At 49.0% G+C, this 26,366-nt stretch overlaps 1 protein-coding gene across 4 annotated transcripts in view; it reads right to left on the bottom strand.

Moving 5' to 3' along the window:
• Positions 1–32: 32 nt before the first annotated feature.
• The window catches only part of CREB3L3 (cAMP responsive element binding protein 3 like 3), a 41,027-nt gene continuing 14,693 nt past the window's right edge, over positions 33–26,366 (bottom strand). For 2 of the 4 annotated variants that reach the window (XM_082837249.1, XM_082837250.1), the window contains exons 3-12: positions 11,982–12,123; positions 11,353–11,481; positions 10,600–10,897; positions 9,412–9,524; positions 7,612–7,746; positions 6,946–7,052; positions 4,190–4,258; positions 1,882–1,966; positions 1,580–1,676; positions 36–1,373 (exon numbers count right to left, since the gene is read on the bottom strand). In XM_082837249.1, the coding sequence (XP_082693375.1) occupies positions 1,060–1,373; positions 1,580–1,676; positions 1,882–1,966; positions 4,190–4,258; positions 6,946–7,052; positions 7,612–7,746; positions 9,412–9,524; positions 10,600–10,897; positions 11,353–11,481; positions 11,982–12,008 (1,374 nt within the window). In that variant the 5' untranslated portion in view covers positions 12,009–12,123 and the 3' untranslated portion in view covers positions 36–1,059. Of the gene's footprint in view, positions 1,374–1,579; positions 1,677–1,881; positions 1,967–4,189; positions 4,259–6,945; positions 7,053–7,611; positions 7,747–9,411; positions 9,525–10,599; positions 10,898–11,352; positions 11,581–11,981; positions 12,124–26,366 lie in introns of those variants that run through there. The other 2 variants (XM_082837251.1, XM_082837248.1) reach the window with 2 other exon arrangements.

Raw genomic sequence — 26,366 nt, 5'->3', positions numbered from 1 at the left:
TATTTGCTGAGTCCTCAGTTTGTAATTCTCACTTGCGGGATTCTTTATTGTGTGCCCTCTGCTACTAGGCTGTGAGCCCCCTGAGGAGAGAGGCCGCGCTTTTTTATCTCAATTGCAACCCCCGGGCACCTGTGCAAAGCGGGCAGGGCCAGGGTGACACGTTAAAGGAAGAGCGCAGGTGCAGCTGGGGTCAGTCCTCCCCAGCTGCGACCTTGGGCAGGTCCCCTCATTCCCGACGCCTCAGTGCCCTCATCCATAAAACAAGCGGGGTGGGCAGCCCGGCCCCCCAGGAAGGCAACTGCCGCAGGCCTTCCGCGAATACCCTGGAAGAGTCGGGGCGGGGGAGGGGGTGCGGGCCAGAGCTACCTCGCCCTCCTCCTGCGCCCTGCTCTCCGCCCGCCGCCGCTCTCCAAGGTGCTGAACACGCACCGGCACCTCTCTGGTCACCGCTCCAGCCTGGGGGTCAAGGGACCCCCTGCCTCACTCCTCTATCCTAGGCTGGCCTAGTCCCTCCTTCTGTGGGTTGGGGAGCCCCAGATTCTAATTCAGCCCCCACCCCACTCCACCTCCATGCCAGCCGTGTTCTCTCAAAATACTTTATTAAGGACCGTAGCAGTCTTAGAAAAAGGGAACAGCTGTGAGCCATGGCGGCCCCGAAGTTCAGAGCTCAGCCCGTGCTCCAGGGCCAGGGTCCCAGCAGACTTGGCCGCTTCCTCCTCCCTGTGTTCCAGGGGGCAGGCAGGAGTCCCTGAGCGGGGAGTTACCGAGGCCTGGTGTATGCCTATCTCTCTGGGGCTGTGGATCAGTCGGTGCCTGTCTTCCTGTTTCCTTCTGCACCTGGGTCTGTACGTGTATTTCTCAGGCTTTGTGGCCTTATGGTCTGTGTCTGAGCATCAGTTTCTGCATGGGCCTGGGTACCTGGGTCTGAAGCTGTGAGTCTGCGCGTCTCCATCCTGACACCATCGCCGGGGTCTCTCCCTCACCTCGGATCCCTGTGCCTGTCTCTGTCCACTGCAGCACCCCTGACTAGAGGGGCCTGGGGGCACGTACCCGTGGTGCTCACAGCTCCCCCACTGCTACCTCCAGCCCCACGCGCCCTGGGCCAAGTGCTTGTTCAGGCCGGGCACAGTCTAGGAGGGCGGCCCGGTCCAGCTCCTTCATGGAGTTGCCCTGGACCAGGGTCCCGTTGTCCAGATCCTCCGTCGAGTTGTCCGGAGCCGGCGGGTCCCGGGATCCCCATTCCCCCTGAGGGCTGCTTGGAGACCCTCCCTGAAGTGTGCCAGCCTTGGGCCCATGTCCTGGGGTTTCGGAGCCTGGCACGGTGTTGGGAGCCACACGGGATGCAGCATCGTTGTGCAAAGTTCTGGAGAAAACTGAGCAAGGGTTGGGGGGTCGTGAGGGATGGCCTGGGGGGCTGGGTCCCTTCTTTCTTTTAGCCCCCAGCCTCAAGAAGCAGTTGCAAGGGGCCTCCTCCCCCTCTCCCAGTGGCCCAGTATGGGGGCTGGGGATCCAAGGGGAGTGCGCCCACGGGGCAGCCCAGAGGGTTTTTGAGGGAGGAGCAACCCCCTGGTCCACCTACCTCGTACAGGCACAAAGTCTCCGGGGCTCTCGGCTTTGTTGGAGGCGAAAGGGCTGATGGAGGGGAGGATGATGAGGGCGAAGGAGAAGAGCAGGACCTGGTGGAGATGGGGGCAGGGTCACCCCATCCCTCCCCCTCCCCTGAGCACACTCGTCTCATAGGCAGGGAAACTGAGGCCCAGAAGACTGGAGCATGCGTGAGCTGGGGCTCAGGGCCGGCTGTCCTCCTACTCGCACTCCCCTCCCCCGCAGGACCCTCTGCCAAGGCTGACAAGCCCCTTGGAGCTGGGGGTCAGGACTCACCGCTATGCAGGTGCCTGTCTGAGCCGACTTGCTGGTGGACTGGACCACGATGGCCTGGAGTTTCTTCAGCTGCTCCAAGAGGGACCTTAGTGGAAACGGGAAGACTTGCTTGATCCCTACATAGCCTTGACCTGCCTCCCTGTGATTCCTGGGGTCCCCCAGCCTGGCTGAAGTCTGAATCCCGTCCATCCTTCAAGGCCCCACTGCTCTTAAAAGTCCCGGAAGCTCCCTCAATAAATCACTGAACATCTCACCCACTTCTCTGCCACCCCACCTTCTCCATCCAGGTTGCCATTACTGCTCGCCTGGACACCGGCCCCAGCCTCTGGGCCCCCCAAGCTTCTCCTGCCTCCTCTAGAGTTCATGCTCCACACTTTTTCAAATGTGAGGCAACTTCTCCCAACCCTCCCAGAGTTCCCATCTCCCTCGGAAGTAAAAGCCCAAGTCCTCCCCGAGACCCACAAGGCCTGGCACAGCCAGTCCCGTCCCCTCCCTGCCCTCCCCTCCTCCCTCTCTCCCCCTCGCTCACTCTGCTCCAGACACACAGCCCCTCACTGTTCCTCCTACGCACAAGCATTCCTGCCCCAGGGCCTCTGCACAGGCTGTTCTCTCAGTACTAAGGACACTGTTCCCCTGCCCCACCCCCCACAGGTCTTTTTGTAGCTGCTTCTTTCTTAGCTGTTGGGTCTCATCTCAAATGTCACTTTATCTGACCTCCCTGCCTAAAATGGCACCCCCCTCACTCCCTAGCCCCTTCCCCCTAGTTTATTCTTCTTCCCAGTGGCTATCACTATTTGAATGATCTTTCATATATGTTTGTTTGTCTTGAGTCTGTTTCTCAGTAGACTGTGAGTCTTTAAGTGGAGGGGCTGGGTCTGTTTTGTTCACTGTTTGGGCCCCAGTGTCCAGAACTATGCCTGGCACAGAGTAGATGCTAAATAAAAATTGAATAAGTAGGGCCATACAGTTTGATCTAGAAGTATGCCAATGTAGCAAATACTCAGTGGAAGCTACTTGGAAACAATGGCTCAAGAATTTTCCTCAGGTTAAAAACAGGTTAGTAGAAAATATACGACCTGGTTGGAAAGTTTAAACATAGCTACATTATAGCACAGAAAGAAAAGAACTAAAATTCCCTTCTAAATACCACCGTAAGAATCAATCAATTCCCTGGTGGCTCAGTGGTTAAGAATCCGCCTGCCAATGCAGGGGACACGAGTTCAAGCCCTGATCCGGGAAGGTCCCACATGCCATAGAGCAACTAAGCCCGTGCACCACAACTACTGAGCCTGCGCTCTAGAGCCCACAAGCCACAACTACTGAGCCCACGTGCCACAACTACTGAAGCCCATGCGCCTAGAGCCCATGCTCCACAGCAAGAGAAGCCACTGCAATGAGAAGCCTGCACACCGCAACGAAGAGTAGCCTCCGCTCACCGCAACTAGAGAAAGCTCACGTGCAGCAACGAAGACCCAGCTCAGCCAAAAATAAACAAACAAATAAATAAATAAATTTATTAGGTAAAAAAAATCAATCCCTCACTATTTTCAAACAGACGATTCTATGAAAGAATAAGGCACCAAGCACTGTCCACACAACATGAAGAATATGCTGATAGGTTTTTAAAAAATAGATCAAGCTGTTTAAACTTCAAACAGGACATCACAGAAGATGGAAATTTAGCCTGTATTAACTCAATTATGGAGGCAACACCGACCTTGTGACAAGATGAATGTGTATATGCAGGGGGATAAAAGATTTAAGGTTTAAAAAACACTCAACAACTTGACAGAGGCATACATTTCTTTCCCAAAGCTGAATGAATGCAACAAAGTCCTCTCTGCCACCAGAGCAGACATCCAACGGTTCAAAATGTGAATCGGGAGGTTGACCACGACGGGGGGAGGAAATACCACCTCCTCCCATCACAACTCAAGTGTTAACACAAGCTATTTCACAAACACCTGTAATGGCATCATCCATGACACCCCCCAAAAAATTGACTAAGTAAATGCACCCACAGATGGAATCACCTGCAGTTATCCAGCACACCATACTCCTAGCCTTTAGCCATTCATATGCCATTTCCTCTACCGGCAGCATCTTCCCTTTAGTGAACTCTTATACATCCTTCAAGGGCCCAAGTCCAAAACCCCTTTTCTCTGCAGGCTTCCCCCTTTCTAAGTGGAGCCCTTACTCCCTGCTCTGCCCTGCCGTCACACAGCCTGTCCCCCCATGTCCACCTCTCCTGCAAGGGACTCTGGGGTCAGCTCCTCCTGTTCTCTGCCCCAGTTTGACCAATACTCACAGGTTCTGCTTCTCAAGATGCAAGACCTTCCTCTGAAGTTCCTGGTTCTGGGCAGTGCAGGCTGACATCCTGAAGGGGCAACATCACAGTGACATTCAGAATATGCCTGTCACCAACAGGTCAAACTAACATCTCTTTGTGAGGCCCCACTGTACAGGCAGGGAACCGAAGCCCAGAGAGGGGAAGTCATTCATCCAAAGTCACCCTGGCAAGTCTGTAACAAGGCCAGAATTTGAACCCAGTTCTGCCTGGCTCCTAGGTACCATCTTTGCATTGGTGTGGGGGCTTTCTTCTGGTCTGAGCCCCCAGGATTGGAAATGGACCACCAAACTCAGGCAGTGATGCTTTGAGAAGATGCAGTAGCATGGCAACTGAGTCCAAGGAGACCCAAGTTACAATCTTCACCCTCCCTGTGACCTTGAGGCACTCTGCTGTCTGGCCTCAGTCCCCTCATCTGTAAAGTGGAGATACAGTTACCTAGTTCATAGAGCAGTTGGGCACTGATATGAAGTAAAGTTGATTAGGGGCTTAGCAGAGTACATTTGAGGAACAAGACAATGTGATCGTTCCATCTAGGGTTTTGGGGTCCAGTCCGGCAACCCCACCTTTCCCATCTGCATCCATCTGTTAATGCTGTCTTGGCCCAGACCACTCAGATGTAGAATTAAAACACTCAAATCATGGGACTTCCCTGGCAGTCCAGTGGTTAAGACTTCACCTTCCAGTGCAGGGGATGTAGGTTCAACCCCTGGTTGGGAGCTAGGATCCCACAAGCCTTGAAGCAAAAAAAAAAAACGAAAAAAAAAACCCAACCAAAACATAAAACAGAAGCAATATTGTAGTAAATTCAATAAAAACTTTAAAAATGGTCCACATCAAAAAATCTTTAAAAAAACCAAAACACTCAGATCATGGCATGAGGATATGCTAGTCCTCATATCACAACCAGGGAAGAGAATAAATTCTCCCACTAAAAGGCCCTCCTTCTAAATAACTCATGGGATAAAGAAGAATCCACTGTGTAAATTAAGAAAGACCTAGGGACCAAATGGTAATGACAATGGTACAAACCAAAATGTATGAGATGCAGATAAAGCAGTGCTGAGAGGAAAATGTATAACCTTTTTTCTTTTTTTTTTGGCCCCTCAGCATGCGGGATCTTAGTTCTCTGACTAGGGATCAAACCTGTGCCCTGCTGCGGTGGAAGCATGGAGTCTTAACCACTGGACTGCCAGGGAAGTCCCCCAAAATGTATAACCTTATTACAGCTCAACCAGCTGAACATACACATTTAACAGTTAGCAAAAGAACAACAGAATAGATCTTCCCCACCAAAAGCAAAACAAAACACAACTAAAGACACAATAAAGCTAAGAGTAGAAATAAAGGAACTAGAATACAAAAAGACAACTGCGTGGGAGGAAAAGCCAGAAATTCATTCTTTGAAAAGAATAATAAAACAGACAAACTTCTGGCAAGATTGCCCAAGATAAAAAACAAGAAAAGGCACAAATACACAACATGAGTAATTAAAAAGGGCACAACTATAAATTATTCAGAACTTAAAAAAATAATAGGAGAGAACTATGAACAATTTTATGTCAGTAAATTTGAAATGGACAACTTCCCAGAAGAATATGACATCTCAGAATTGACTAGAAAAGAAACAGAAAACACAAATCTGTAACACTTCATTAAATCACTTTTGGTTTAAAAAGTGAGCAAGCTAAGTTTTTATGTTTCTATTAAAGAATAAAGAGGTGCCTGTCCCTCCGTAGCCTAAATGAGTTGAGAGAGGCGATTGGATGAGATTGGGGTGCACAGTTCTTTTTCTTTTTTAATATTTATTTATTTACTTATTTGGCTGCACCAGGTCTTAGTTGCGGCACATGGATCTTAGTTGTGGCATGTGGGATCTATTTCCTTGACCAGGGATCGAACCTGGGCCCCCTGCATTGGGAACGTGTTGTCTTAGCCAATGGACTACCAGGGAAGTCCTGGGGTGCACAGTTCTTTTTTTTTTAATTAATTAATTGATTTATTTATTTTTGGTTGCATTGTGTCTTTGTTGCTGCGCATGGGTTTTCTCAAGTTGTGTCAGGTGGGGGCTACTCTTCGCTGTGGTGCACAGGTTTCTCATCGTAGTGGCTTCTTTTGTTGCGGAGCACGGGCTCTAGGCGCGTGGGCTTCAGTAGTTGTGGCCCATGGGCTCCATAGTTGTGGCTCACGAGCTCTAGAGCGCAGGCTCAGTAGTTGTGGTGCACAGGCTTAGCTGCTCCGTGGCATATGGGATCTTCCCAGTCCAGGGCTTGAACCTGTGTCTCCTGCATTGGCAGGTGGATTCTTAACCACTGCGCCAACAGGGAAGTCCCGGGTGCACAGTTCTTAAGTTGAGGAAATTCTGCCTTTCTTCTCCCCCACCGAAGGAAGCCATGACAGCTCTGAGGATCAGTGATGCTCAGCAAGGGAAGTAAATGTCCCATCTTCAGGCAAAGAGCCAGGACAAGATGGATGACACCTTCTCCCTTCTTGGCATAACATCTTCTAGGGGATTAAGGGGCCTCGAACCTGAGCCCTGTACCACCTTACTAGGCATTTTTCCATCCTCGCAATTCACGTGAAAAATCGTCTCTCCCAGAGAAGGAAACAACTCTAATTTTGTCAGATCCTGAAAACTGTGACCTTAGCTCCATTGCATCCCGCTCTCAGGCCTCAGTTTCCCCCTTAAGTGTGGTGTCCCGGGACCCCAGCCTTACCGAGTTTCCAGGCCATCAATATATTCCTTCTTCTTTTTCCGGCTTTCTTGGGCTGACTGTTTGTTCCGAATTTTCCGGCGGATTTTCTTCAGCACTCGCTCCTCATACTGCAGAGTGACATGGGGAGCAGACTGAGGCAGGCTGGAGGGTCCGCTCTCTTGTCCAGACCCCACAGCTTCACCCCATTATCCTCCCAAGGGAGCCATCCCAGACTCAGGGACTTGAGGGCAGACCCATGATGACTTGAAGACCAGATTTTCTGCCCCGAAATTCTTGCAGAATCTCTAGGGGGGTCCTGGGTCCTGAAGGTCTTCCCAGCTCCCAAACCCAGTCCCGTACTGGCAACTGGATTTTGTGCACTGGTGCAATCCCGCCATCTTCTGACCATCTGTGGGAACAGCGCCTTTCCCGAGGCCAGTTATCAAGACTAAGAGAGGTCTTCCAATTGGAAAAGCAAACTCAGATACTGATATTGAGTGAACAGGCTGGGTGGAGACTGCGGCCAGCTAGAAAGCCCCCACTGCGGTGGCTTTGAGGATGATTTTTCTGGCTCTGGTGACAGACACGTCCTAACATTCTAGTGTGGGAGACCCAAAGGTGAGACTCATGGGCAAGTAGCTGCAGGAAAGGGGGCGAGCTCCAGAGCCAGGGGTCCCACTGACTCACCTTGGTGAGGGGAAGCTGGGTGGGCAGGGTGATGCCTTCTTTGGCCAACAGCTTCTTCTCGTCCTCTGTCAGCACCAGCTCCTGGCTGTGCCCGGTCCCAAGGCGCAACAGGTTGGGGGCTGCCAGGTTATGTTGCTGTGGGGAAACCAGCAGAATTGCTTTGAGGGCAGGGAGAGTGACCGCCTCTGGGAAATGAAAGAGGCATCAGGTCTGAGAAACAATCGATCCATCTGCTGTAAAGTCCCCACTGGCACTAGGGCTCCAAAGAACCAGCACACAGCCCTCTGACCCAGCAATTCCACTTCCAGGAATTGCTCTTTAGATACAAGTTTTTCATTTGTTTCACAAGTAGTCATTAGACAGCTATGTATTTAGCACCTACTACATGCCAGGCACTTCTCTGGGCTCTGGACATTCCTTGCAGTGCATTCTGCAACAGCAAAGGGAAAATCCAACACACAAGGCACAGGTTAAGTGAGCCTCCAGGAAATGGGGGTGAGGGGTGTTTCTCCCTGTCTACTTGTTTGTACCTTTGGAACTTGGACTATGTGAATGCATTTGCCTATTCAAAATTTTTTAAATTAAATTTAAATTATGAAATAGAAACATTGAAAATGAAAGAATCGGGTCATCAGAGAGCCAAGTCTTAGGAATGTCACACCATGGAATGGGAGGCTCAGGAATAAAGGTGGAGATTGGGGCAGCCTGACATTCACTGGATCAAATTCCACTCCTAGAATTCCAGGCCATGGATCAGCCCAACCATTTTCTCTCCAGGATCCAAGACTCAGTATGTTCATCTGCCAAATGGGGATAAGGTCTTCCACTTCCCAACGTTGTTCACACACAGAACAACAGTATTAAACTTGACACATTTACAAAAGCCAGTTAGTATTTCCAGAGCAGTCATTCACCTTTCCTATCTTTCAAGACCTGCTGAAGTTCTGCCTCCTCCAGGAAGCCTTCCTGGACCTGCAATGCCCCTCCAGCTTCTCTCCCTTATGGGTACACTTCCATGAGCAGTCAGTTGTCCCCTTTTGACCATGAGGTCCCCAGAGGCTGAGCACACAGCTGGTGCTCACCGTGCATCTCCCAAGTCAAGAGGGGTGTTCTGCTCTTTCTTAGAGGTTGTCAGGACAACTTTGGGCATCAGGCAAATTAGAGTTCAAATTCTGACTCGGCCACTTTCTTGCTGTGTGACTTTGGGTTTGTGGCTTAACCTCTCTGGGCATTGGCTTTCTCATCTGAGAAATGGAGGTACTGATTGGGTTCTCAGGTCTGGTTTACCTGTAGTCGAACCCCAGGGCAAGATAGACAGCCCTCAGTCAGCGTGCAATGGGCACAGTAGGCCCAATGGGCCAGCCCAGGGATTAAGCCTGCAGCAGCTGTGTGACTTAGGTCAAATTACTGGACCTCTCTGTGCCCATTTCCTCAAACGTAGAATTAAGATAAGAGCCCCAGTTTTCAGTGTTGCTGTGAATTAAAAGATGATACATTAAGAGCATTTAGAAGAGTGCCTGGCCTATAGTAGATGCTTGGTAAGTTTTAGCCCTTTTTTTTTTTTTGAATACAACTACTGTAGTAGAAAGTATCCCAGCCCAGGAGACAGAGAACTCAGGACTGGGACCCACTGACTTACTCTGGGTGTAAGTCAGAGTAAGTGACTTGGACTTACCTTGGACTACTATCAGCCCCTGTCTGTGACTGTCTTCCAGTCTCCAAAATGGGGGTATTGGGGCCCCATGAACTCCAGTGCCCTCCCACCTCTGATGCTCCAGGGGTCGGGTGGGGACTGCTCACCAAGTCCCCGCCACTGCCAGAGAGGAGGAGGTCTTTCACTGTGAGGTTGCAGTGTGGGGGTGAGTTGGCCAGCTCAGCCTGCTCCCCGGCGTACAGGCCTGGGCTCCACATTTCTGACAGGGCAGATGGGGACAGAGACAGGGAGGGAGTCAGGCGGGGGGCCCCTGAGCTCCCAGCTTCTACTTCCCTCCTCCAGCAAAGCTCCCAGCATTGACCCCAATGTGCTAGGGATTTGTAGCACAGCTTGGGGCCCCAAGACTGGTGCCTCAGTCTCCCCTCCACCATAAGATGGGAACCCAGATTCATCAGGACATTGTCAGGGACCCACTGTCAACCCGGGAGGGAGCAGCTGTTATTGCCCAGGATTATAGGCTGGATCTGCAGCTGGCCTGGCCTTATCTCTCCCTTGGGGAAAGGACCAGGTCTGATTCACCTGTGGTTCCCTCCCACCAGGTACCTGGCAAACTGTAGGTGAGCTGCTCTGGAGAGCACAGACTTCAGAGTCAAATAGCCCTTTGCTCTAATCTCGACTAGGTGGAGCTGTGTGACCTTGGGCAAGGGACTAAACCTCTCTGAGCCTTAGTTTTGTCAAGTCTCCAAAGGGACTAATAAGCGTTCCCATACCATCGCAATGCTCAAGAGACAAAGGATACCCTGTTGGCGGTGGCTTCTGCATCAGGCCTTTCTCCAGGTCCAGGGGGAACACCCCAAGGCCTGGGACCCCGTGACCTCACACACTTTCATTGAGCGTCTACTATGATCCAGGCACGGAAGGTACAAAAATAAGGTTGCCAGCATGATGCTTGTGGCAGGAACCAGCCTGCCGGGGGCGCATCCCACCTTTGCGGCTCTGACTCATTTCTTAACCACCTGAAAAACGGGCCCATGACAGACAGCATCCCGATACCCATCTCAAAAGGTGGGTTTGCATGGGCTTCCCTGGTGACGCAGTGGTTGAGAGTCCACCTGCCGATGCAGGGGACACGGGTTCGTGCCCCGGTCCGGGAAGATCCCACATGCCGCGGAGCGGCTGGGCCCGTGACCCATGGCCGCTGAGCCTGCACGTCCGGAGCCTGTGCTCCGCAATGGGAGAGGCCACAACAGTGAGAGGCCTGCGTACCGAAAATGGGTTTGCGTGTACAGTGCCTGGGAGAAGGTGAGGGTAGTTAGCAAAGACACAGGACTCACCCAGGTCTATGGCAACGGAAGCCTCAAGCCCTTGGGCCACTGGCCCAAGGTTCCTGGTGGGGCAGGCAGGGCCAGTATGGTAGGAGGGGCAGGGCCCCTTGCCAGACTCTGTGCTATGGCAGCTGACCGGGGTGGCAGCCACCCCACTGTGTGGAGGGGTGTCCTGGGGGTCGGAGGGCAGATCTTCTGAGATGCCACTGTCACTGGCCGCAGGAGACCAGGTCGGGGAGCTGGGCACTGATTTGCCAGAACCCAGGATGGAGTTGAGGAAATCATCAGAGTTCGGGCCTGGCAGGACCTGTTGGGACGGAGAGGGACGGTGGGAATTAGGAGGCCTATGTTTCGGTTTGGATAGCTGTGTGTCTCTGGGCAAGCCACTGACCCTCTCTGGGCCTCACGTGTCCTTTCTGTAAGATGGAAAGAGCTAACGCTCCTTGCCCCCAGTGTTGTTGGAGCCTGAACACAGTCATGTAGCACGGGAACAACATCCAACCGTGTCGAGGCTCAGGCCCCAAGTTTAAGTCTGGACCCAACTCCAAACTGCTGTGTGTGTGACCCAGGACAAGTCACCACCCCTCTCTGGGCCTCGCTTTTCCCCACCTATAAGAAGGAGGTGATGGCATCTGCCCTTTAGGTCGCCGAGAGGTTCCATACAATAACGTGCTTTGCTAAAATCTCACACATGAGCAATAAACGCACAGAGCTGAGTGGGGTCCTGGCTCTGGCCCTGGGGTAAATGCAGCGGGTTATCACCTGGTCTTCAACGCGGCCCCAGTCCTCGCCCAGCTCTATGTGTCTCAGGATGCCGTCCTGCCGGTCAAACAGGAGATCCAAGAGTTCCAGGCTGTCGGTAGGGCACGTGAGACTGGTGGAGGAAGCCATCTGGGGCAAGGAGGGGACATTTGTGAGGGTCACGCAGCCCTTCTCCTCCCCACCACCCATCTGCACACCACCCTGAGGTCCATCCTGCTCCAGTTCTATCCCGGCTCCAGCCCCAAGGTCGGGCCTGCTGCTCCTGCTTGCTGGACTTCTGTCTCCAAATCTGTGTTTTGGGGCCAACCCAGAGACTCCCGGGGCCTGACAGCCAATTTCTTTAAAAAGTGGTAGACAGATGCCCCCGTGGGGATGATCAGCCGATGGAACTAGCCCTCTCCTGCACTCCCATGCTGCCCAAATTCCCCCCTTCTAGAAGGCGGGGGGACCAGGAAGAAAGACCAGGAGCAGCCCCAGAATGGAGACACAATTTTGGTCGTTGCATTCTCCCTCTGGGCCTCAGTCTTCTCATCTGTAAAATGGGATGTGAGGTTCCTGCCAACCCTGGGAGCTTGGGGAAGGTTCCTGGCATAAACCCTCCCTCACCTGGAGACCAGTGCAGGGCTCACCTTTCCAACTGCTAATTCCCCATTCATGAGCCTGGCCAGCTCTTTCTCCAGCCACTTCTGCGTCTGCTGCGAGCTGGGGGCTCACCCCACCACCAGGGCTCCCAGGCTCAGCCGGCTCTTCTCTGTGGCTCTGTCACCACCCCTAAAAGATGCTGAAATAGTCCTGGGGAGCTCCTAGCCCACCCCCAGGTGCTGATTGGGGAACAGGCAAGACAGACAGGGTTAAGGGCCAGTGACACGGGGGCAGGCTAGGGGGAGGGGAGGGAAGACCGTTATCTCAGATGTTTCGTGCTTTTCCAGCCGGCAGTGGGCAAAGGCCAAAGTCTGGGGAGCCGCGGCTCTGACATGACCTCTCCCCTACTTTCAGGGACTGTTTCTCGTCATAATCCCTGGATGTTGGCTCCAGGAAAGCCCAGGGCCCCTGGCTGGGTCCTGTCCGCTCTCAGAACAGAACCAAGAAGAACTGCCCAGGCCTCCGCTAGAGCCCTTCCCTCTGCCAGGAGCCCCCTTCCCTCATTGGAGCTGGCAACCCCCAACCCCCTGCCCGCAAGCAAGCTCTCCACGGCCAAACCAGAACAATCGATTCCTTCTAGAATCTTCTATCATTCATTTATTCTCAATAAATATTCATTGAGCCAAACTTATTCCCTCCTCAGGGCCTTTGCACTAGCTGTTCCCTCTGCCTGGAAATCCTATCCCCTCCACCCCGAATCTATCACTGCGTTCACATATTTGGGAATGTTTTCTATCTGTGGATCTCAGCCCAGACAGCTGAGAGGCCGTCTCTGACCCCTCACCAGACAGGAGCCCTCACCTTGTACCTCTTTATCACATCACTGGTTTCACTGAAATCCTCACTATTTGAAATTTTCTTGTTTACTTGCCTGTATTCTTCCCTCATTCCTCCCCTGCCTCTTCATGTGAGTGACTTCGGGGCTAAGATAGAGGCTCTTTTGTTCTCAGCTGGGTCCCCAGTGTCTAGGAAGTGCCCGGCACACAGGAGGTGCTCAGTCAACTCTTACTCATTGGGCACCTCCTGTGTGCCAAGCACTATTTAAGGCCCTGGGGATAAGGCAGTGGATGAGCTAGACCATAAGTGCATAAACACACCAGAAAACTGACAAATGGACAAATGCTACCAAGAAACTAAACGTCATCATGTAAAGGGCAACAGAGGGCTGGCAAAGGCTTCTTTTTAGAGGTGACATTTAGGGACTTTGCTGGTGGTCCATCTGTTAAGACTCCACGTTTCCAATGCGGGGACGCGGGTTCAATCCCTGGTCAGGGAACTAAGATCTCACATGCCATGTGGCATGGCCAAAAAAAAAAAAAAAAGGTGACATTTAAGTACAGTCCTGAATGATGAGAAAGAGCCAGCCACTGGGAGATCTAGTGGAAGGGTGTTTCGGGCCAAGGAACAGCATGTGCAAAGGTCCTGGGGCAGGATGGGGCCTGGCGTGTTGGAGGAACAGCCAGGAGGCCCATGTGGATGGAGCAGAGTGAGAGAGGGAGGAGGGGAGGGCAGGGAGGGGACAGGGCAGGTCGTGCAGGGCCTTGCAGTCTGTGGCAAGGAGTTTGGTTTATACTAAATACAGCAGGAAGCTGTTGGAGATTAGTGAATGGATGACGAACCTTCTGTGTGCCGGGCACGATGGTAGGTGCTAGGTTTACACAGTAACTCAGACACCCTCCTTGCTCTCAAGAAATTCACATCCTGGCGTACATTTCTCCCTGGACCAGCCATTATTTATTCATGCATCAAAAATTTAAGGACGACCTATTATGTGCTGCGCCAGAGTGGTTCTCTTATCTGACGGTAACATCTGTGGTTGTCACAACTGGGGGTGCTCCAGGCGTGGAATGAGTGAGGGTCAGGAATGCTGCTCCACACCTCACAATGCCTGGAACGGCCCCACACAGAGAAAGCCTGGCCCGGATGTCAGCAGTGCCTGGCGGGAGAATCCCTGCATTACGGTAACTGCCCCCCTCTGGATGGGGGACATTATCTCACTCTTGACCTCTGCATCTATTTCCTTTTTAACCACTCTGTGTTGGATTTGTGTGTGTGTGTGTGTGTTGGATTTTTTAAGGGGTTTGTTTGGTTTGGTTTGGCTTTCCTAGTCATAATATTTATTCAGCCTTTGCTGTGGAGGCTCCTTTCCAGGGCAGTGTCAGCAGGTGGAGAAAGTAGGTGAAGTTTGACTTCTGGGCTTGTCTCTGCCTCCCCCTCACTCCCATTTATGACTCTGAGGAGCCCCGGTGCCCTTGACATAGAACTTCCTCCTCTTCTTATCAAAACCTGCCAGAATCATGGATCTGGTATTACTCATTTACACCTTCACGTAGATTTAGACCCCATAGTCCACCTCCCCAGGATATTTGTACTTTTTTGTAATTTTATAATCGTGGGCTTTGGAAGGCTTTTATATGTCCTAATGAAGAGACGTCTGAAAAGGTAGGATAAAGATAAGCATTTGAGGGACAAGAGGACTTTCTGATGCCCTTGGAATCATATGACCTAATTTACTGGACATGACCACATGCTTCAAAGCGATGCTAAGTTGGAATCTAAAGTAAAATTCCCACAATAGATTCCACCAATGTGTTTAAGCACGAAACATGGGACCTCCCTGGTGGCGCAGTGGTTAAGAATCCGCCTGCCAATGCAGGGGACACGGGTTCGAGCCCTGGTCCAGGAAGATCCCACATGTCGTGGAGCAACTAAGCCCGTGCGCCACACCTACTGAGCCTGCACCACACCTACTAAAGCCCACATGCCTAGAGCCAGTGCTCCACAAGAAGAGAAGCCACCGCAATGAGAAGCCCGCGCACCGCAATGAAGAGCAGTCCCTGCTCGCCACAACTAGAGAAAGCCCGCGCGCAGCAATGAAGACCCAATGCAGCCAAAAATTAATTAATTATTTAAAAAGTATGAAACATAACACAAGAGGATGCTGTGTTGATTGAGGAATACTGTGTTAATAAACAGATTTGCGGAACTTGTCAGAGCCTTTACAACACTCTGTAACACCCTTGGAAGGGACAGAGTTTGTAGCATTTCTTAAACATAATTGCGTAGGTGTAGGTTTGTTTTTAAGTTGCACTTGATTGATACTGAACCATTTCTGATATATGAAAACGTTTAAAGATACCCACTAGACTGACTGCAATACAAAAGACAACATCAGTTGTTGGCGGAAAATCTGGGGCAACTGGAACTCTCACCCACTGTTTGTGGGAACCAAAAGGGTCCAACCACTTGGGGAAACTTTGGACAATCTCTTATAAAGTTAAACATGCATTTACCATATGACTTAGCAATTTTATTCCTGGGTATTTACCTAAGAGAAATATAAATATATGTTCACAGAAGGACTTGTACATGAATGTTCACAGCAGCCTGATTCATCATTGTCCTGAACTGTAAACAACTCAAATACCCAACAATAGGGGAGTGGATAAACAAACTGGTATATCCATACAACACAATAGTACTCAGCCATAAAAAGGAATAAATTACTGATACATTCAACAACACGGATGAATCTCAAATGTATTGTGACAAAAGAAGCCAGACACAAAAGAATACTGTAGGATCCCATTGATACGACACCCAGAGAAGAGGCAAAAGTAATTCTTGGTGATAGAAAGTGGTTGCCTGAAGTAGAGTGGGCAATTGAGTGGACGGGGGCATGAAGGAACTTTCTAGGGTGGAGAAAATATTCCATATCTTATTTTTAATGGTGGTTGCATGATTGTCTAGAATTGTCAAAACTCAGCCAATTGAACACACCTAAGACCTGTGCATCATTACTGTAAATTAATTCTACCTCAATAAAAAGCATACTAAATACATAATGCACAACCATGTACATAATGCGTTTAGGAAAACATTAGAAACAACCAAAATATCTGTCAATAGGGGATTGATTAATAGAGTCTGATGTGTTAACACAATGGAATATTATGTAGCTGTGAAATAGAATGAAGGTTCTCTTTATGTACTGATATGGGACAATATTGAAAATATATGGTTATTTCAGTGTTTCTCAACATTTTTTTATTCTGGCCCTCCCACAAGGAGTCTTTGAAGACATTTTCCTAACTGCTCCCCCATGAAACTGTAAATCCACATGTATTCTATATACATGCTTCTGTACCATATGTATATCTGTTCTTTATACAGTAAAAGAGTAAGATTTTTTTTCACCCCCTAAGAACTAGTTTTCACAACCCCCTTGAAGATAATATCTTTCCCATTGAAAATGCACTGGTTAAGTAAAAATTAAGGTGCACAACACAAGATACTGTCTCTGTGTGACAAAAGGAAAAATGAATGTGTATACATGTTTCTTATATATTTATAGAATATCTCTGGAATGAGACACAAGAATCTGGTAATGGTGGTAACCTTCAGGGCTGGGAGCTGGGAGGTGGGATAGAGAAGAAGGAGGGCTTTTCCCTGCATAATCATTTATTTTGGAATTCTCAGCCATGTGCCCGATGTACATATTCCAAACAAAGAAATACAATTTAACTTAAAAAAAAAAAGAAATAGGGGCTTCCCTGGTGGTGCAGTGGTTGAGAGTCCACCTGCCGATGCAGGGGACACGGGTTCATGCCCTGGTCTGGGAAGATCCCGCGTGCTGCGGAGAGGCTGGGCCCGTGAGCCACAGCCGCTGAGCCTGCACGTCCGGAGCCTGTGCTCCGCAACGGGAGAGGCCACAACAGTGAGAGGCCTGCGTACCGCAAAAAAATAATAATAATAAAACAATACAAATAAAATGCAAAACATACCTTTTCCATAGTTTCCCAAGTTTTCTAATACAAGCTCACCTTGTATTAGAGTTAGTGTTTAGGAGCTGCCCCCTCTACAAAAGTAAATTGATCCACCTGGGTCCCCAAAGTCCAGCATTCCCACTGCCTTGCCTGTAACGTTCCTTAAATAAGGTGATGCCTCCCTCTCATCATTATTGCTTTATTCTGATGTGAACACTACCATATCAGTAATTGCCAGCCAAGTCCTGCCAGGAGGCAGTCTCCCTATACCTGTGCTTTTCTCACAGATCCCTCTTCCTTTCCATCTCTGAGGTTACCTCAGGGAAAATGTGCTTGAAGAACTTTGAGCTAATTCCAACTGCAGTGTGAATGACTGATATCAGGCACATATATTCCTTTGCTTGGGAGCATTTACATTTTCTTACGGAGCCTTAAGGCATTATAACTCAAAGATTAGTTCTTAGCATTTTTCCCCAGGGCAAAAGTCACCCCCTCTCAGATGTTACTTAGATATAACTAGACCTAGGTAAAAAGTGAATGACTGATTTTGGGTGAATATATTATTTTTCTTGGGAACGTTTACATTTCTTCATGGAGCCTGAAGGAACTGTAGCCCAGATCTATATTAGCTCTTATCTTTTTGCCCAGGGCAAATAACTTCCCTCTGTGGGTTTCAGATGTACTCAAGTGGTAAGATGTTCAAAAGCCACTGGGTTCTATGTGAAACACCATGAAATTATGATATTCAGTCTCACACCCTTAAACATACAAGATTCCTATCTATAAGATCCCAGCATTTAGTTTAGGGCACATAGAAACTGCTTCCTGAATCTTTACTGACTGGAGATTGCATACTGTACTAGATTCTAGCTCAGACAAGTGGTAGTTAAAAGTCAGAAAAGACTGAAAAAAATTCAAATGAGAAAACTCTTAAAATCGAGAAAATGCTAACCATTTCCTCTGCAGCTTGGGGACAGTTCTATAGGAGGTAGTATGATTCAGTGGCTAAGAAGAACTCAGGGTTTGGAGACAGACGGATGTGTGTGTGAACTCTACCTCCACACCTCACAAATATTACAGATATTACATTAGACCCTGGGAAGTCACTTCACTCCAGAACTCCCCTTTCCACTCTATAGCACTCTCGGGGTGCTGAGCTGTAGGAGTGTAGATTTGGGGCTGTTGGCCATCATTACCCCATGATGGGAGAAGCTATCTGAGAATGAAGCCCACCCAGAATACAGCAGAGCAGACAGAGAGCAATCAATCCCTGACAACATGGTCTGAAGTCCTGGACTCAGCCATACCTGAAATCCACTCCTTGGCTTCAGAAACATGGCAGTGATGTGAGCCAGTGACTTCCCTTTTTGGTTTAAAATTTTTGAGCTGGAGTTTCTGACCCTTGCACTGAACAAACAAAACAAACAAACAAAAAAACTATTTACTTTCCTTGATTAATCCTGTCCACAGAGCTGTCTCCCCCTGCCCCAAACTTCACATTTGAATGTAGATTATAGAGATTAGCACTTAACACACTCTCCTTAGGTATTTGTTGATTGGTCCTGCCTGTCTGTATTGTCTTTTCAAAACTAGACTGAGTCCCTTGAAGGTTGAAGGCAGGTCTGTTCATCTCCCTTGACACTACTCAGGGCATGGTGGATGCTCAAGAATGTCTGGCCAGTTCTGAATTTGCCAAAATGGTCCTCGCCTATTCACATATCATTGCTTTCCTTCCCCCTTACTTTTTGGCTGTCAAATGCTCATAACTGAATCTCTTATACTCTAATCTGATGGCATGCTATTAGCATTGGTTTGCACCAAGACCCTGTGTAAATTTTTTTAATTAAAAATATATATAATTTTTGGACTTCCCTGGCAGTCCAGTGGTTAAGACTCTGGGCTTCCACTGCAGGGGGCACAGGTTCGACCCCTGGTTGGGGAACTAAGATCCCGCATACCACATGGCACAGCCAAAAAAAAAAAGAAAGAATATTCTGGAACTCCAGAAATCCCTTTTCAGGAGTTACCCCTCCCCCCATGGAGGTAACCACTGTTCTGAATTCCGTGGCATTATTTTTTGGCTCTCACTACTTCCTGTGTATCTGTCACCCTCCTCCTTCCCTCAGCTCCCACACTCTTGTGCTTCTGTTTATCTTCCAGTGGGCTTTGCACATGTTTATTACAATCCATCAGCAAGTTTTGATAGCTCTGCCTTCAAAATACATTCATTCTTTGCCTGCTCCATTTCTACTGTCCTGGTCCAGCCCCATCCTCACTGGGCTGGACCAGTGCACTCTCCCCCTTCTCCTCCTCCTGGCTTCCATGCTTGCCCCCATAGTCTGCTTTCCTTATTAGGACTCAAAAAGCCCTCTCCCCCACTACCTTTGCACCATCTTCCACTGCTTTTCCTCTCTCTCCCTCCACACTGGACTCATGTCACCAGGCACGGTCCTCCCTCAGCGCCTCTGCACTTGCTGTCCTATCCCCTTTCCTAGATCTCCCTGTGGCTGGCTCCTTTCACCTTTAAATGGCTGCTCGAATTCACCTCCTCCATGAAGCTCTCCATGACTACCTTCTTTAAAACCAGTCTCCATCCCCATCTCGATTTATGTTTCTTCATAGAAACTTACTGTCACCCAACACTATATATTTTGTTCATTTATCACAGTGTACATTCATTCAACAAACATTTATGGAGTGTCTATTCTGTGTCAGGCAGAGGGACACATCCTAGGGAATGTCAATATTCATTCATGATTTCAGTCTACAAAAGTGTCTTTTACTCCTTCTATACATCAACATTGATCCAGGTGCTTAACAAGTCAGAGATAGGAAAGGTTGCGGGGTGGAGTACCATAAAGTCTCTAGCTAGAATTCACCTGCAAAATAGGGACAATCATTAGGACAAGACCTACTGTGCGCAGTATCCCTAGTGCCTGGAACTGTGCCTGGTATGCAGTAGCTGACGAATCAATACTTGTAGAAGGAACAACTGAACATGTATAAATATAATCATGGAGTTTAGTGCGTGGCTAACAAACTACAGTCTATGGGCCAATTCTGGCCCCTTATTTGTTTTTATAAATAAAACTTGGTTGGCACATGGTCACTCCCACTAGTTTACATATTGTTTACAGTTGCTGTCACACAGTGGCATAGTCTTGACAGAGACACTTTGGCCCGCAAAGCTGAAAATATTTACTATCTGGCCCTTTCCAGAAAACGTTTTCTGTAATCCACAGGTTCTATGGATTAGACTTGCTCAGCCCAACAGCAGGATTAAGTTCACATGTGGTTACTGAGCGCTTGAAGTATAAAAAGTGTGACTGAGGAACTGGATTTTAACTTTTATTTAATTTCTATTCATTTAAATTTAAAAAATTGATACTTAATTCAGTTAACAGACAACTTTTGAGTATATATGGAACAAGTTGCATATGTGAATCTACATTTTTACTGTAAATTCTCTGAACTCTATAAATACAGATCGAGGATTTCTGATGAAAACTGAGCATCCACAATGAGATGGGTTGTACGTGTGAAATACACATTGGATATCCAAGACTTAGCATGAAAAAAATGAAATACTGCGTTCATAACTGTGACATTGACTGCACGTTGAAATGGTAACAGCTTGGGTTTATGATTTCAGTCATTCAGATTGACAAAAATTTATTATTAATACGAAACTTCATTTTGCTTTGTACTTTTCTGATGTAACTGCTAAAAACTTTAAAGTGAGAATATTTCCATGGAACTGGCTGGGGTAGAGCAGGGCCTGGTTTCGAATCCTGCCTCTACCACTTGTAACTGTGGGCAAATAACTTCGCTCCTCTTGACTCATTTTCTTTATCTGTAAAATGGGGGATAAAGGCCCTGTTTCACCAGGTTCTTGGGGGTTTGATCCATTATAACATGTGGAGTGCTCAGAAGGGACGCCCACACAGCCAGGTCTCAAACTCTGGCCGTTTTTAGGGTTATTACTATTATTACTAGTATATGAATCTGTAAGAAACACGCCCCGCTCAGCTTCCGAGGTGCTCGAAGGGCAGACGTCTGCTTGTCATTTTCCGGCCCCCTCAGCCCTTTGGCCTCAGCACAAGTCTGGCCCTAATGACAGTCCCCATTTTGCACAGGAGGACAGAGGGGCTAATAAGGGGTTATGATTCACCATGGCCACTCCATGAGTCAGCCACCATTGAGACAACGCCCAGGTCCCCTGTCCCAGATGGGGACATGTCCCTCGGCACCATGTCACCGCCGCATTCCTTTGGCTGCTTGCCAGAGGGTCCTTTCTACTTCTCCCTTTAGGTCAGTTTTGGGGGAAAGAGGTGAGGGGGTCTGGGAGCACCTGCTCCCCCCCTCCCCTGCCCCTCCTCCCCCTCTTTCTCCGGGACTCTCCCTTGGGGTACGGCCAGGCCAGGCAGTGAGTAAAACCCTTGTGACATGGGTGTGGCTGAGGCAGGCCAGGGGCTGGGGACAGGGGGACTCTGATCGGGCTCTTGGGCAATGCCAACTGATTAGCACCTAATCCTCCAGGCTTCCCAGTCCAAGGGGTTCCTGGCTCTCAGGGGTGACTGAAGACAGGAAGTTTGAACCAGGGTCTCCCAATACCATGAGAGGCGAGACTTTGTCAGGGGGTGGGAGGCTCCCTCTGTCCTTCCTAAAGCATGAAGGACGTTATGTCCGGGAATTCATTCATTCATTCTAGTGACTACTTCTTTTTTTTTAATAGTTTATTTATTTATTTTTGGCTGCGTTGGGTCTTCGTTGCTGCACGCGGGCTGTCTCTAGTTGCGGCGAGCGGGGACTACTCTAGGCACGCGGCCTCAGTAGTTATGGCGCATGGGCTTAGTTGCTCTGCAGTATGTGGGATCTTCCCAGACCAGGGCTCGAACCCGTGTCCCCTACATTAGCAGGTGGATTCTTAACCACTGCGCCACCAGGGAAGCCCCAATGACCACTACTTCTTGAGTGCCTGATGTGTGCCAGGCATTGGGGACCCAGCAGAGAACATAACCAATTATTCCCCATGCCCCGCCCCTGTGGAGCTGATGTTCTGAGGTGGGGAAGATGCTAAGTAAAATCAGTTGTGCATAAGCAAGTAAATAAATAAATTGAAGAGAAACACAACATTGTAAATCAATTATACTTCAATTAGAAATGTAAAGAATAAATAAATTGGGAGAGACCAGGTATAGAAGAATAAAGCAGGAAAGAGAGATGGGAGGGGTTGGGTCAGGGAGGCCTCGGCAGAAAGATCCTGGGGAGTTGAGGGCAGGGTGGTGCCTTGTTCCAGGATGAGAAGGCTGATGTCAGTCCTGTGATGGTTCTAGAAGTTTCTGCGTGGGGCTGGATGGGATGTGTTTGTGGAAAGAGCTGGGAGGTCCCTTGGGTCAGAGATCCAGTTCTCCAAGCTTGGTGTCAGGGTCTAGCCCTGAGCCAACCATAGGAAGGGGGTCCCCCAACTTCAGGAGACCAGGTGGCCTCTGGGACAGTACCCCATGAGGGTCCTGAGTCTAGACCAGCAAACGGGGTCAGCGCCCCTGCCATCTCGCAATCCACACCCTTCTGCCCAGTCCTTCCCCCATGTCTCACCACCATCTCATCTCACCTCATCTTGGTGATTATTTTATGGCTGGTGGGTCCAAGGGTCAGAGCTGACCCTCTCACCAGGAAAAGGAGGCCTCCTACGGCTGTGGATGTGGTCAACTCAGCTTCCTTCCCCTTGTGGGCGAGGAGACCTTGTCTCCTCTGGCTCCACCCCTGGGGCTTCTGGGAGGGAGTCCTTAAGGTTCGGGTGGGGGAGGCATGTCGGGGTCCCCAGAGCCTGAATTCGTCCTGGCCCTCCATCCCTCACCTTCTGAATGTGTTTGCTGTAGCTGCTGAAACAAAGTCCCACAGACTGGGGGCCTGCAACAACAGAAATGTATTCTCTCCCAGTCCCAGAGGCTGGTAGTCCAAGATCAAGGTGTCAGCAGGGCTGGTTCCTTCTGAGGCCTCTCTCCTTGCCTTTTACATTATTTTTTAAAGAATTTATTATTTACTTATCGGCTGTGTTGGGTCGTCGTTGCTGGGCGCAGGCTTTCTCTAGTTGTGGTGAGCAGGGGGCTACTCTTTGCTGCAGTGCGCAGGCTTCTCAGTACAGTGGCTTCTCTTGTTGTGGAGCACGGGCTCTAGGAGTGTGGGCTTCAGTAGTTGTGGCTTGCGGGCTCCAGACGTGCAGGCTCAGTAGTTGCTGCGCACGGGCTTAGTTGCTCCATGGCATGTGGGATCTTCCCAGACCAGGGCTCGAACCTGTGTCCCCTGCACTGGCAGGCAGATTCTTAACCACTGCACCACCAAGGAAGCCCCTCTCCTTGCCTTTTAGATGCCATCTTGTCCCTGTATCTCTGTGTGCAAATGTCCCCTTTTTACAAGGACCTCAGTCTTATGGGTTAGAGCTCACCCTAGTGACCTCACTTAACTCGATTACCTCTTTGAAAACCCCCAACTCCAAATACAGTCACATTCTGAGGCCCTGGGGGTTAGGACTCCAACATATGAATTTGGGCCTGGGGGATACAATTCAACCCCTAACACCCCTCAAAGCTGTGATGAAACCCAAGCCTGGTGGTCACCTCTCCAAGTAGCTGCCCTGACCACCCCAGCCAAAATCACCCCCCCATCCCAGTCACACCCAGTACAGCCCCTTTGATGGGAGGGAATTCTGTTTATCTATCTATGTTATCTGTTTACACCAGGGAGCAGGGACCCGTATATTTTGATCACCGATATACCTCCAGCCACGAAATCAATCCCCCACCACCACTGAAGTGGCTCCAAACCTATCTGTGGAGCAAACCCCACAATTCAGTGTGTGCCACGGGTCTCAAGAGAAATACACCTGCTCTCGGCCGAGTTGGGATATCTGTGTCGTCTCTAATCAATTAAAAACTTTCCCATTTTGTGTGCAATTGCTTTCTGGACTGGGTGCCAGGAGGTCGAAGTCCTAGCCCCAGCTCAGCAATCAACTTGGCTGTGACATCACAGAGTCCCTCCTCCCCTCTGAGACTCTGGTTCCCCATCTGCAAAATGGGACGATGGATCTAAAGGTTATATAAAATGAAGCCCCTTCCAGGTTAAACATTGGGGTTAATGTTTAATCCCAGGGAGAATCTGACCAGGAGTGTAGTTTGATAAGAGTCGTGGGCCACGTTGTGTACATATATATGGAGAAGCCCACCAGGTAGGGGACAATCCCGTTCACGCATGAGCGAGGTGGAACGGGCTGAGAAAGTGTTAAGAAAGAACCGCGCCCTGATTCTTCTCTCTGGGAGCATGGTTAATCCCCAAATGTCCTCCCTGCTGCAGGAAGAACACTGTAGAAATCTCAGATCACCAACAGAATCTCCAAGTTAGAGTACACTTAAATGATCACCAAAACCCTCAAGAGAATTTAGTAACTTTTTTTTTTTTTTTTGGCGGCGCAGTGTAGCATGTGGGATCTTAGTTCCCGGAAGGACCAGGGATTGAACCCGTGCCCCCTGCAGTGGAAGCGCTGAGTCAACCACTGGACCGCCAGGGAAGTCCCTAGTAACATTTATTTTCATGTTACATTGCTTTTACAATTACCTTCTAATTGGGGCATCTGATACTGGTCTAATTTACCATCGTGTTACTAAGTGTCTTTCAAAAATAAATTTATTGAAGAAAAAAGCCAAATACATAATAATGCTGAAGATGGTACTAAACTTTCTTCAACAAATGTATCTTAGGGCTTCCCTGGTGGCGCAGTGGTTGAGAATCTGCCTGCCAATGCAGGGGACACAGGTTCAAGCCCTGGTCTGGGAAGATCCCACATGCCGCGGAGCAACTAAGCCCGTGCGCCACAACTACTAAGCCCGTGCGCCACAACTACTAAGCCTGTGTGTCTGGAGCCTGTGCTCCGCAACAAGAGAGGCCGCGATAGTGAGAGGCCCGCGCACTGCGATGAAGAGGGGCGGCCCCTTGCCGCAACTAGAGAAAGCCCTCCTACAGAAATGAAGACCCAACACAGCCAAAAATAAAAATAAATTAATTAATTAAAATGTATCTTAAAAGGAAACATTATAACACCAGGTTTTGGTTTTTTTTAAGTATCAGGTGCCTAAAACAGATGCAAAAGAAAATAAACAATGTTATTATATTCTAGAGAGCTACTGTTGCCTGTGGAAGGTTCTGGAAGAGGTGACTCTTAAAAACTTAGCAAAAATGTGTTAAAGACACAACAGCACCCAATTTGAGTGCTTCTTGACAGAATCAGACAGTTTAAAAAAGGATTGAAAAGTCATTTCTTACCTTTCATTAGGTTTATTTTGTATATGCAATTTGCATGCAAACGTGCATGGAGAATCCCAGCGGGGCCTCCAAAACAAACAGACAAACATGCATGGAGGACTCACTCTGTGCATTGAATTCTCTCAAACCATTCCCACCCCCACTCTCTTGGACTTCCCTTCTCCACAGAAAACAATGCCATTTCTCCTAGGCCCAGCTTCTGGGTCTGGGCACCCAGTCTCATCAAAACCACAGCTAAAATTTATTGATCACTCACTGTGCCAGGCACTGTGCAAAGTACACAAATAAACTTGATCCTCCAAAAACCCCAAAGAGTTGGGGACTTTGTAAATACCCATTTTGCAGATAAGTAAACTGAGGCTCATGGAGGGGATGCTCTAGCCCAAGCAGCTTGTAAGTAGTGATGCTGAAATTCAAGGCAGCAACGCTAAGTCAGAGCTGCCCCCGGGGTGAGCCAGAGTCAACCCCAGGTAGCAGTGCTCATGGCAACAACAGGCCGGGGCTTTGTCGTGTCATCTAGCACAGAGCAAATGTCATGGTTACGGCTCTCTGGATTCAATTCCAGCCCCTCCTCTTGCAAGCCGTGTGACCTTGAGCAAGTTATTTGCCCTCTCTGTGCCTCTACTCCTCCCAAAATGGGGAGAATAGTAAAGATCCAGAGAACTCTTATACACGAGCAGTGGCATACCACGGCTGGGGAGAGGGAAGCAGCTCACCCCAGGTGCTATCAAAAACGAGGCCCATTAATTTCTAAAATATACAAACAGCTTGTATAACTCAATAATAAAAAAACCCAAACAACCCAAACAAAAAATGAGCGGAAGACCTAAATCAACACTTCTCCAAAGAAGACATATAGATGTCCAAGAGGCACATGAAAAGATGCTCAACATCGCTAATTATTAGAGAAATGCAGATCAAAACTACTATGAGGCATCACCTCACACTGTTCAGAATGGCCATCATCAAAAAGTCTGCAGATAAAAAAATGCTGGCGATGGTGTGGAGAAAAGAGAACCCTCCTACACTGTTGGTGGGTATGTAAACTGGTGCAGCCGCTATGGAGATTCCTTAAGAAACTAAAACTAGAGTTGCCATATGATCCAGCAATCCCACTCCTGGGCATACATCCAGAGAAAACTCTAATTCTAAAATATGCGTGCACCCCAATGTTCACAGCAGCACTATTTACAATAGCTAAGGCATGGAAACAACATAAGTGTCCATCAACAGGTGAATGGATAAAGATGTGGTATATATGCAATGGAATACTACTCAGCCATAAAA

The sequence above is a fragment of the Leucopleurus acutus genome (assembly GCF_964270905.1).
Source record: "Leucopleurus acutus genome assembly, chromosome: 3".
NCBI classification, from domain to species: Eukaryota; Metazoa; Chordata; class Mammalia; order Artiodactyla; family Delphinidae; genus Leucopleurus; species Leucopleurus acutus.
The sequence above is the reverse complement of the archived record's forward strand: the minus strand, read 5'-3'. Positions and strand labels throughout refer to the sequence as shown.